This window comes from Panthera uncia (genome assembly GCF_023721935.1).
Source record: "Panthera uncia isolate 11264 chromosome E2 unlocalized genomic scaffold, Puncia_PCG_1.0 HiC_scaffold_19, whole genome shotgun sequence".
NCBI classification, from domain to species: Eukaryota; Metazoa; Chordata; class Mammalia; order Carnivora; family Felidae; genus Panthera; species Panthera uncia.
In genome coordinates, this window is record NW_026057588.1 from 4,226,308 (window position 1) to 4,237,447 (window position 11,140).

General features: G+C 54.9%; 3 protein-coding genes across 4 annotated transcripts in view; 2 read left to right on the forward strand and 1 right to left on the reverse strand.

Moving 5' to 3' along the window:
• The window catches only part of RPL28 (ribosomal protein L28), a 139,127-nt gene that overhangs the window by 81,166 nt on the left and 46,821 nt on the right, over positions 1-11,140 (reverse strand). The gene's annotated exons all lie outside the window — the stretch shown is intronic.
• Positions 270-5,649, forward strand: CE2H19orf85 (chromosome E2 C19orf85 homolog). The gene is given in 3 exon segments (XM_049621504.1): positions 270-389; positions 391-443; positions 5,193-5,649. Coding segments are annotated over 3 exon segments (630 nt in total).
• Positions 7,212-11,140, forward strand: part of ISOC2 (isochorismatase domain containing 2) — a 7,835-nt gene continuing 3,906 nt past the window's right edge. Inside the window, exons 1-2 of one of the 2 annotated variants that reach the window (XM_049621495.1) lie at positions 7,212-7,307; positions 10,888-11,025. In XM_049621495.1, the coding sequence (XP_049477452.1) occupies positions 10,891-11,025 (135 nt within the window). In that variant the 5' untranslated portion in view covers positions 7,212-7,307; positions 10,888-10,890. The remainder of the gene's footprint in view (positions 7,308-10,887; positions 11,026-11,140) is intronic. The other variant, XM_049621494.1, reaches the window with a different exon arrangement.

Here is an 11,140-nt window from a genome sequence, read left to right on the forward strand (position 1 = left end):
GGGCTCCTCAAAGCTCAGCATCCAGCCTCCAGGAGGTGGGGATGAGGCACCGAGGGAGGACCTGCCCTAATTCTCGGGGCCCTGTCTCCTCCAACCAGAGCGGTGGCCCCCCTCCAGAGTCGGCCTACCCTGCCCAGAGCCCTCTCTCCTCCTGTCTGCCTCCCCAGCCCCGAGCCCCCAGCCCCGGCTGCTCCTCTCTCCTCAGATGTGGAAGCAGCTTTCTGACCAGCAGCAATACCGTGGAGGGGCTATTCCAGATCACCCCAGCCATGCACCCCGGGGCCCCCACAGCCTCTGGGGACTCTGAGCCCAGCCCTCGGGAGCTGTGTGCCTTCGTGAGTGGGGCAGCCGCCCACGTGCTACGCGCCCTACACCCTCGGAGGACCCGGCCCCCCCAAAAGGAGGCCCAACCACAGGAGGTTTCTGCACAACCAGATCTGCAGGTGAGGAGGGGTGGAGGGTGGGAGATGGGCAGAGGGGGAGGGGGAGGGGTCAGACACCTCAGAGGCGGGGAGACCAGGCTCAGACAGAACAGAGAGAAGGGGACCCCAGGGCTGGACGCAATCAACTCTCAGGATGCGTTTATTGAGCATAGACTGTGGGCCAGGCCCGAGATCCATTAGCGCAAGGCGGACAAAATTCCCTGCCTTCATAGAGCTTGTGTTCCAGCAGGAAGGTGGCCGGCAAGGGACAGCCACATAATGTCAGTGAGACAGTATGACGCTACATGGACCAACCTTGGAAAGCTGATCGATCCCGTGTGAAAGAAGCCAGACACAAAAGGCCACCTGTTGTATGATTCCATTTGTGTGAAATGTCTAGAACAGGCAGAGCCAGAAAGCGGGGTAGCGGGGCCAGAGGAGGCACCTCTGGAGGCAAGCGGGGTGGTGCGTGATTGGCAGGGGGTTCATGGTTTCTTCCCGGGGTGACGAAAAGTTCTGGAACTAATTAGAGGTGGTAGTTGCACACTGTGAATGTCCTAAATGCCACTGAACTGCACGTGTAAAGGGGTTCAGTTATGTGAATTTCACTTCAATTTTTTAAAATGATATGGCATGTTATAAGGTGATAAGTGCTATGGAGGGCATGCGGGGGTGGGGGAAGGACTGGGTAAGGTGTCAGGGAAGGCTCGGCTGAGAAGGTGCCAACAGAGCCAAGACCTGACTGAAGCCAGAGGATAAGACCTGTGGATGTCTGAGGGAAGAGCATTCCAGGCAAGGGGCAGCAAGTGCAAAGACCCTGAGGCAGGAACATCCCTGGAATGTTTGAGGACCAATGTGGCCAGAATAGGGTGAAAGGGGGACAGGGGGGAGGGAATTAGGTTCTAAAGAAACAGGAGCTCCCCATTTAGCACTTGACCATCCAACTTCTTGGCCTTTGCCCATCCTGTTCGCTTTGTGGGGCAATGTCCTTCGCCGTCTCTGGGAGTGTGGATGGGAACCTCAGCTCCTCAGTTCTCTGCTCAAGCCTGTCCCCGCTCTCACACCCCGCCCAGCCCCATCCCACCCTACCCTGTGCTCTCTCCTCACTCTGTGACAGTGACCATTTTTGAGCACTTTCAGGTGTCAGGTACACCACACTGAGGCTTTGACATATAATATGTCACTTAATGCTCCCAAGAGACCTGCACAGTAGGTTGACTTTGTCCTCACATTGCAGACAAGGAGTCTCATCATGGTGATAGTGATGGTGGTGATAATAATGGTGATGATGGTGGTGATCAACACTCATATGTGCCGGGTGCTTGTTCTAAGTACTTCAGTGGTAACTGGTAATACTCACTCACAATGAATAGGAACTCATTAATCCCCCATAGTAACCCCAGGAAGTAGATGTTATTACAATCCCCATTTCTCAAAGAGGAAACTGAGGCACAGAGAGACGAAGTTACTCATCCAAGGACCTGCTTTTCTGCAAGTAGGTTGTTCCTCCCAGCCAGCCCAGAATCTTGTCCCAGGAGGTCTTGGAACCAAATTTGAGCAAATAGGTGCCTCGTCCAGCCTAACTCCTGCCTCCACACTGCAAACCCCCTTCCACCAGAATGCCCAGCCCTGACCAGCCCAGAATGTTCACCACCACCACTCTACAAACCCATTATCGAAGAGGAAAACATGCATCTCCCCAAACACGGTCCAGCCCTTCGTCCCAGAGCGAGCCTTCTAACTCCTCCCCAGCCCCCCTTGTCAACCACTTCAAGGACCCCTCCCCATCTGCAGCCCCAACCTGGAGGGCTCCCTGCTCACTCCCAGTCTGGACCCCGTGCTAATGCCTGTCTCTCACCTCCCAGGTCCCCCCTCTACCCTCCCCAGCTCAGCTTCCCCACTCCCCAGGGCCAGCTTCTCTCCTATAGCATCCCAGATATTCCCACCCCCATGCCTGGCCCTGCCACATACTCCCCAGAGACCCAGGCCACCCACGAGGCGGCACAGGCAGCTATGGAGTATATTCCCCTGAGCGCCCGGGCTCACCCTGAGAAAATCCAGGTCAGAGGCAAACTACCTTCAGCATCTTCCCACCCACGTCCTCCTCCTCCTCCCCCCAGGTCCCCTCAGGCCCTGCCTCCTCAGGAGCCCCCCTCCCACCCTGGACATGGATTTTTGGCTTTTCGTTGTGAAGGATTTCCAGCCCACAGAAACGTCACGACAGTTGTCTGATGCAGCAGGCCAGCGGCATCTGGTCTGCATCTGGACCCCAGACCAGCAGCGTCAGCACCTCAGCATGGCGTGGCGATGTGCCAGAAACACAGCTTCTTGGACGCCACCCCGGGGCCTGCAGAACCCAAAGTTCCGGGGCCCAAGGACCTGTGTTCCCATCAGCCCTCCGGGTGTTAGGCCGGGCACTCAAGTTTGAGAAATGCTGCCACTCACGCACCACTGTTACACTTCACTGCCGATGACATCTTAGCCTACTTCCTTCACCTATCGTCCTAAAAGAGCTGTAGTAAGTCACAGAGGTCATGACTCTTCGGCCCTAAGTGTCATTTATACTTAAGTTTGTTCAAATCATCTCCCCCTTCTGCCCCTCCCATTCTCTGTCATTTAACCTGACCTGCCCTCTCTGAACTTTTCCCAGGGGCACTCAGAGTAGAACTATCCTCCTTAGCTCCAGAGACAGTTCCAGAATGTCAGCTCTTACTAACTTATTTATAAGCCTATTTTCTTGTGGTAAAATATACACGACGTGAAATTCACCATTTCGAATATTTTAAAGCGGACGCTTCGTGGGTGTTTCCTACGTTCGTAATGTTTGGCGACCGATTACCTCTGTCTGGTTCCAGAACATTTTCATCACCCCCAAAGGAGATCCCATACCCATTAGTAGTAGGCAGTCACTCTCCACCCCTCCTTCCCCAGAACCTGACAGACACCAATCTGCTTTCTGTCTCTGGGGATTTGCCTATTGTGGACATTTCATGTAAACAGAAACATACAACATCAGACTCGTTTTTATTTATTTTTTTAATTTTTTTAACGTTTATTTTTGAGACAGAGAGAGACAGCATGAACGGGGGAGGGTCAGAGAGAGAGGGAGACACAGAATCCGAAGCTGGCTTCAGGCTCTGAGCCATCAGCACAGAGCCCGATGCGGGGCTCGAACTCACGGACCGCGAGATCCTGACCTGAGCCGAAGTCGGCCGCTCAACCGACTGAGCCACCCAGGCGCCCCCATCAGACTCATTTTTAAATAAAACGTTTGGGGGAGGGGGGGGCTGGGTGGCTCAGTCAGTTCAGTGTCCAGCTTCGGCTCAGGTCACGATCTCACTGTTCGTGAGTTGGAGCCCCGCGTCGGACTCTGTGCTGACAACTCGGAGCCTGGAGCCTGCTTCGGATTCTGTGTCTCCTCTCTCTGCCCCTCTCCACTTGTGCTCTGTCTCTCAAAAATAAACAAAACTTAAAAAAAAAAAGGAAAAAAAAAACAACTACAAGAAATGCACACATTGTCATCATAGAGCTTGATGAATGCTCCCAAAAGGAACCCACTTGTGTAAGCAACACTCAGATCCAGGAACAGGGCACTTCTGGCCCCCGGAGGCCCTCATCGTGCCTCCTTCCCAGAAGCTGCCATCGTGATTTCTCTGCCACTGGGTCACCCCATTTAAAAAAAAATTAATGTTTAGCTTTGAGAGACAGAAATCGACCTGCCAGAACCGAGCACCACAGGCTGGGTGGCTGAAACAACAGAAATTTACTTTCTCACCCAATCCGAGACCAGGTGCTGGCAGGGTGAGGCCTCTCTCCTTGGTTTGTAGGTGGCCTGTGTCTCCACGTGGTCTTCCCTCCACGGGCCCTAATCTCTCGTTGGATGAGAGACCACCCTCAGGGGTCTCCAGATACAGTCACATTCTAAGGTACTGGGGGCTAAAACTTCAACATACGAATTTTAGGGGGACAATGCTGAGCCCATCGCTGTCAGATCCATCCATATAGTTCTTGAAGGATAGGAATGCTGGGTGGGGGAGGCCAGTGCAGTGGCAGCTGTAGTCATCCAGGTGGGAAATGCTGGCGACTTGAACCAAGAATTGGTGGAGATGAGAGGTGGGCAGATTTAAGAGCTCTGCCGGAAGTAGAAGTCACAGGGCATCAGTGTTACAGGTGCACCCCTAGCCCACAGTGCGCCTTTGTGTGAAAAACATTTGTTAAAGCATCCTTTCCTTCTGATGTTTTTTACTTTTCTCCCCCTAAGTTTGTTTTTTTGAGAGAGAGAGAGCTAGCAGGGGGTGGGGGCGGGGGGGGGGGTGGGGGCGGGCAGAGAGAGCGAATCCCAAGCAGGCTCTGAGCTGTCAGTACAGAGCCAGAAGCAGGGCTCAAACTCACAAACCGTGAGACCATGCGTGACCGGAGTCGAAATCAAGAGTCAGACGCTTAACCGACGAGCCACCCAGGCGCCCCCGTTTTTCACTTTTATATGTTGGAATGTGGCCATGATAAATGTAAATGACAAAAGACGTGCATTAGAGCGGAACTGGACTTGCTGCCTTGTGCAGTACATAAACTCCACAGCCGTTCAGGGCTCCCCTATGAACGGGATTGGAAAAACTGAATTGTCAGACTCAAGAAAATGGACCCAGGGGCGGGGAGACTAGCACGGAGAAAAAAGATGGAGAGGAAAGGAAGAGGGAAACCACTCCCGGGAGGGCAAACAGGAGGCGAATGCTTGACGGCCACACAGCTCGTATGTCTGTCTCTCTGCAGGCAGTTTGCCAACATTGAGGCTGCCACCCAGCGCCTGGCCCTGTCTATCCTGTCTCAGAAGGCACCTCCCCAGAGACCGCCACCCCGAAGGCCGCCCCCGCCGCCTCCGTCCCCCTTCCTGGGGGTGGCCTGTGCTGTGGCCCCCACTGAGGATCCCTGCGCCAGCCCCGGCCCAAGTCTCGCCGCCCTGGATGCCTCCACCCTCGACCTCTTTGATGACATTGCACTCACCCCAGAGTGTCCCTCAGTGCCATCTGGTCTATCCCACTGTGCTTGGGGCCAGCCAGACCTGAGGCAGGCCTCACACTTCTATAACCGCCTGCCCCCTACCCCGAATGCACTGGAGGAAGTGGACGGCCTCTGGGCTCCTGAGGGGGACTGGGTGGGCAGGTGGGAGGTGCCTTGTGCCTGTCACTCTCAGGGAACCCCTGAGGGCTGGGGGAGCTGCCCCCCATGATGCCCAACCCACCCACCCCCACCCCGGGACAAATCAGAGGTCCCCTTCATGATAGCTCAGCAAACACCCCCAGGAACCCCTTGTCCCATCCACTCCCCTCCTGGAAGCCCCTGGGAACATGAATCAAGCCCAGACCCCCACCTATGACCACGGCCTCACAGGGCTCCCCGGTGCATGTCCCCCACTTCTGCCTCTGCCAGAGGTGCCCCTCACACTCTCCCACACCCCCAACTTCTCTCTTCTTTTTCCCCAGCCCCATCTTCTCAGTGTCTGCCACTCCAGTTCCCTCTCACCTTGGCTCATCTCTGCCTAATGTCTGGTCTTGTCTCATTTATTCTCAAATATGTACTGAGTACCTACTATGTGTCAGGCCCCATCTAGGTGCTGAGGATTCGGCAGTGAATAAACTGTTAAATAAACATTTAAGGGGTTTGGGGGGCAGGGCACAGGTAGGGTTGATCGACAATAAATGAATATGCCGGTACCTTTTTAAAATGCAACATAGGGGCGCCTGGGTGGCTTGGTCGGTTAAGCGTCCGACTTTGGCTCAGGCCATGATCTCACGGTCTGTGAGTTCGAGCCCCGCGTCCGGCTCTGTGCTGACAGCTCAGAGCCTGGAGCCTGTTTCGGATTCTGTGTCTCCCTCTCTCTCTGCCCCTCCCCTGTTCATGCTCTGTCTCCCTCTGTCTCAAAAATAAATAAACGTTAAAAAAAATTTTAAAAAAATGCAACATAAACTTCCAATTTCAGATTGGAATTAGTGCTGTGAAGAAAATAAAGCAGAGACCTGATGGAGTGGCTGTCTGACATCTGGTGCTCAGGGAAAGCCTTGAATGACAAGAAGGAGCTGGCTGAGAAAAGGTCTGGGGTTCTGGGCACAGGAGACAGAATGTGCAAAGGCCCTGAGGTGGCTGAAGCAGAGTAAGCAGGGGGATCGCGGTAAGAGATGAGGTCACAGAGATCAAAAAGGCCGACATGAATTGGGACTAGTTTGGATTTCATTCCGAGATTTTTTCTCAACCCCATTCCCAAGCACAGAGTCTAAATATTACAAACGTCACCCTGGGAGGCAGGTGCAGTACAGATGGGGAAACTGAGACTGAGCGGGGTTGCAAGGACTTAAGTTCCCTTTCTTGTAAAGTGCTTGGGTCTCTTGATAAGTTTCTGACTCTTGACTCAAAGGCCAGCGTTGGAACCCCAGGCCTGCTTCCGCCCTGGGCACACCCCTCACTCCCTCTTTCTGGGCCTCAGGGGTCTCCTCTAGACCACAGGAGGGCGACCCACCGCCCCAGCTAGAATTCGCTGTCTCTGCACCCACCGAGCCGCTCTGTCCCGGGCCCGCCATTCACGCCCTTCCCGGCTCCCCATTGGTCGGACGCGCTGCCTTTCCGCCCCCTCCCACCGGCGGACCAATCACGCTCTCAGGATGGACATCTTGCCCGGCACCGCCCCTCCGAGGAGGGCTAAGCAGCTCCGCTTGTAGGTTGGCCGGACTCAGGGTCGGGGCAGAGTTTGGCGAGCGCCGATTGGGCGGCTCGGCTTGGGTGGGCGGGACGCGGACCGCGGGGGCGGGCCACGTGTCGGAACAGTGCAAAACGGTGACCCTGCCTTGGAAAGGGGCGTGAGGACCGGAGCGGCGTGAGTCCCGGCTCGGAGCGGTGAGTGTCCCCCAGGCCTCTCCAGCGGAGGGGCGGGCCAGGCTGGAAACCAGCGCCTTCCGGGTAAGGCCCCCCAGCGCCTCGGGGGCGCTGACCTTCCCGCTTTGCAAATGGGGAAACTGAGGCTTTGCCAGGACGTCCGGGCCGAGGTGACACAGCCAGGGCGAGGACTCCTGCCGGCCCTACAGAATTGGCTGACCGGGGACTCGAACCTTCCACGGGTCGCGCCCGCCCTTTGTGCATCACTGGCCGAGTTTTGCATCGTCCCTATGGGGTGGGTTAGTTTGACCCCTATTTCTCCGATGAGGCAACTGAGGCTCAGACAGCGTGAAGTTTGCCCAGGGTCACACTCAGGGAATCCTGGCTGCAGGGCTGCACGCCCCACCCTCCCCCGCTACTGCCCCTCCTCCTCCGGCCTTTGACTCCCCCCACCTGGAGCTCAGATCTCTCTCTCCCTAACAGCATTTCTAAGTCAGTCTCCAGCCCAGACCTCTCCACCTTCACACACGCGCGCACACACACACACACACACACACACTCCCCACCCTCCACCCTCAGTATTTCATCTCCCCCAGACCACTTCCCCTTTCCAGGTTCCCAGTTAGTCCCTAGGACCTACCACCCATGGACCGGAAACCTGTAGATCTTCCTCCTTGCCCCTTCCCCCACAGCCAGCGGCACCTGCCCCCTGAATCTCTCTGTCCTGCCTCCTCCTCTCTCTTCTCTCTGCCTAAAGTGGAGCCCAGGCCTCACCTTTGTCCACCTAGACTCCAGCCCCGGTTTTCTCCTGGCCTCCACCCTTTTATCTGATACTTTGAAAACTTTTTATGGAAGTATACTGCATATCCAGGGGGGAAAAGCCATACATACAAATCACAAATACCTCAAATAACTTTTCACATAGCCAACGCTCTGGTGTAAACAACATCCAAATCCAGAAGTAGAACTCCCCACTGCATCCCAGAAGCCCCCCTGCCTTGTGCCCCTTTCTTTACTGCTGCCCAGTGATAACCATTATAACTTTACTAACACAGATTGGTTTTGCTGGGTTCTCAGCTTATCTAAGTATTTTATGGTATATATTACGGACCAGACAACCTATCACACACTGTCCACACTTCAAAAGGAACAGTACTCAGTGAAAATAAGATTTCCTTCATACCCTGTCCCTCAGTGACCCATCCCCCCCACCTGAAGCACCTCCACGTGTACCCACCAGAGACAGCAAATATAGGAGCAGAAAACTCACTTTTTCTCTTCTTTGGGGAGACGAAGAGGGAAGCATTGCTGTGTATACTGTTCCGCTTCTTTTCACTGTTAACATCTCTTGTTACTCAAAGAGCTTCCTTGTAATTTTCCCTGGCTACAAAGAATTCCATAGTACGGCTATACCATAACTTACATAACCAGAACCCTAACCATAGACGTTTACATGTATTTCCATTCCTTTGCTCAGCGGAAAAGTCCCATAATGAATAACCAAAAAGTCTGGTAGGGAATAACCTTGTGTCATTTCACGTGTATGTCTGCAGGGTAAATACTTAGCACGTTTTCTGGGTCACAGGGTTCATGTAACTAGAATTTTGAGAAACTTTGGCCACATGTGTTTCCCTGGGGGTTCTTGCAAAACACACTCCTACCAGCCTGAAAGGGAGATCTTTGTGGCTTCAGACACCCTGTCCTACCTAGGCTTTCACCCATGATAGCCCTGATCTGACCCTGTCCCTCCTGTCTCCTGAAAAGTTAGAAGGGAAGTGAGGAGAGCAGCCCGGGTGGAGGGAACCACATAGGGGAAGGACTTGGCTGGGATGCTTCCAGGCGCCTTGCCTGAGCAGGTTACATTTTAGTCCTGAAGACCTGAGAGCAGCCCTGGAAGGTGGGGGCTAAGACAGGGGAGTAACAGAGTCAACCTTGGGTTTTCAGAAAGATTGTTTTCTCTCTCTCCCTCCACTTCCTCGGGGGAGACTTTTGCAGACTCTGCCAAGATAGATCAGGTTCCCTCGAAATCCCAGCACTGATCGCAGTCGTAATTAATGTGATTAATTCATTCAGCGTGGTTTTGTTTTTGCGGGAGTTTCCATTCCTTTTTTTTTTCTTTTTAGACAAAATTCACATAGCATAAAATTCTTCCTTGTAACCACCCATGAGTTTTTACACTGTTTCTGCACTATGTTGCCCATAGAAAACATTTTCTACAGTAGATGTGTTCATTTGAAAGAATCGTCATAAACAGCCTGTGCGCCCACCAGCCACTCTCCAGACTTCCCCGTATTAACCATTTCACCTTCCCCTGGGTCTGCAGGGTCTCCCATGTCCCACATAAGTTAACGAGTAAATGAGTGAACACGCCGAGGGCGTGAGACGTGCAGACATAAGCGGGGCCAGAACCCCCAGTTGAGCAGCAACTTGAGGACCCTGGGACTCAAGCCTCCTGGGCACATGGGCTGGGACATGCTGAGACTCTCGGAGGCGGGGCCCAGATGCTGGAGACGGAGCCGCTCTGACTGGGGGGGGGGGGGGGGGCCTGTCAGCCCCCGCCGACCCCCCCTGGGGGGGTGAGGGGCGGCCCCGGAGTCGTCAATCCGCCCCCCCCCCCCCCCCTTTTTTCATTGTGCTAAAGTACAAGTCACGAAATTGACCATTTCGACCATTTTTAAGCGTACCATTAAGTGGCAGTTAACAAATATTCGTGATGTTGCTGAACCGTGGCCACCACCTAGTTTGAGAATGTGCTCATCAGCCCAGCAGCAACACCGCACACAAGAGGCAGTCAGCCCTCATTGTCCCCGCCCCAGCCCCCCACCAGTCTGCTCCCTGTCTCTGGATTGGATCCCTGTGGACGTTTCATGTGAATGGGCTCCCACAACGTGTGGCCTCTGGTGACTGGCCTCGCTCGTGGGCGCGGCGATCTTGGGGTTCACCCGTGATGTAGCATGTAGCAGGGTCTCATTCTTTCTGCGGATGAATAACAGTCCCCTGTGCAGGTGCACCGGCCTTTCCTTCTACGACCTGCAGGGATGTGCAGCCTGCATGTTGCATGAGGGTAAACTGAGTTTCAGAGGCTGCGTAGGGGGAGTCAGACTTGAAGAGCCTCACTCAGGACACTGCCACTGCACCTGGGCTCTGGTTTTCATCCGGAATCACACCCGCGCCCTGTTACCTGCTGTGGGCCCTCCGGCCTTCACCTCCCTCCTCTGTTCCCCACCCCCATCCCGAAGGGCAGGGTGAGGATCACAGTTGGAGTGTTCCTTGTGGAGGGCAGAGGGTGACCTTGATGTTGCCGTGTATCCTGGAAGGAAAAGGCTTTCCCAGGGACCTTGGGAGAGTGAGGTTGGGAGCACCAGGTGGTCAAGGTCAGAGAAGGCTTCCCAGGGAAAGTGACCTCCCAGCCGAGTAGGACGTATTAAGAAACAAATGGATTCCGGGCCCAGGGATCTGCGGACACGCTGCACATGGGAAGGGGGAGGTTTCCAAAGGACTGTGTGGGACCCTCACGGGTCTGAGTGCACAGACCCTGGGCAGGGAGTCAAAGCCCCTGCCCTGATTGGCCCCTCCCTCTCGCACCTCTGCCCACCCCCAGGACATGGCAGCTGTGAGGCCCAACCTGGGCCGAGTCCTCCCTGGGTCTTCTATCCTCTTCCTGTGTGACATGCAGGAGAAGTTCCGCCATGTCGCCTACTTCCCCCAGATAGTCTCTGTGGCCGCCCGCATGCTCAAGGTACAGCCCCCTCCTCCCTCAGACCGAGGAGTCCTGGCCCCCAGCCCCTAATCCCTCAGACCCAGGAATCAGGCCCCCAGCCCCTCCTCCCTCAGACCCAGGAGTCCAGACCCCC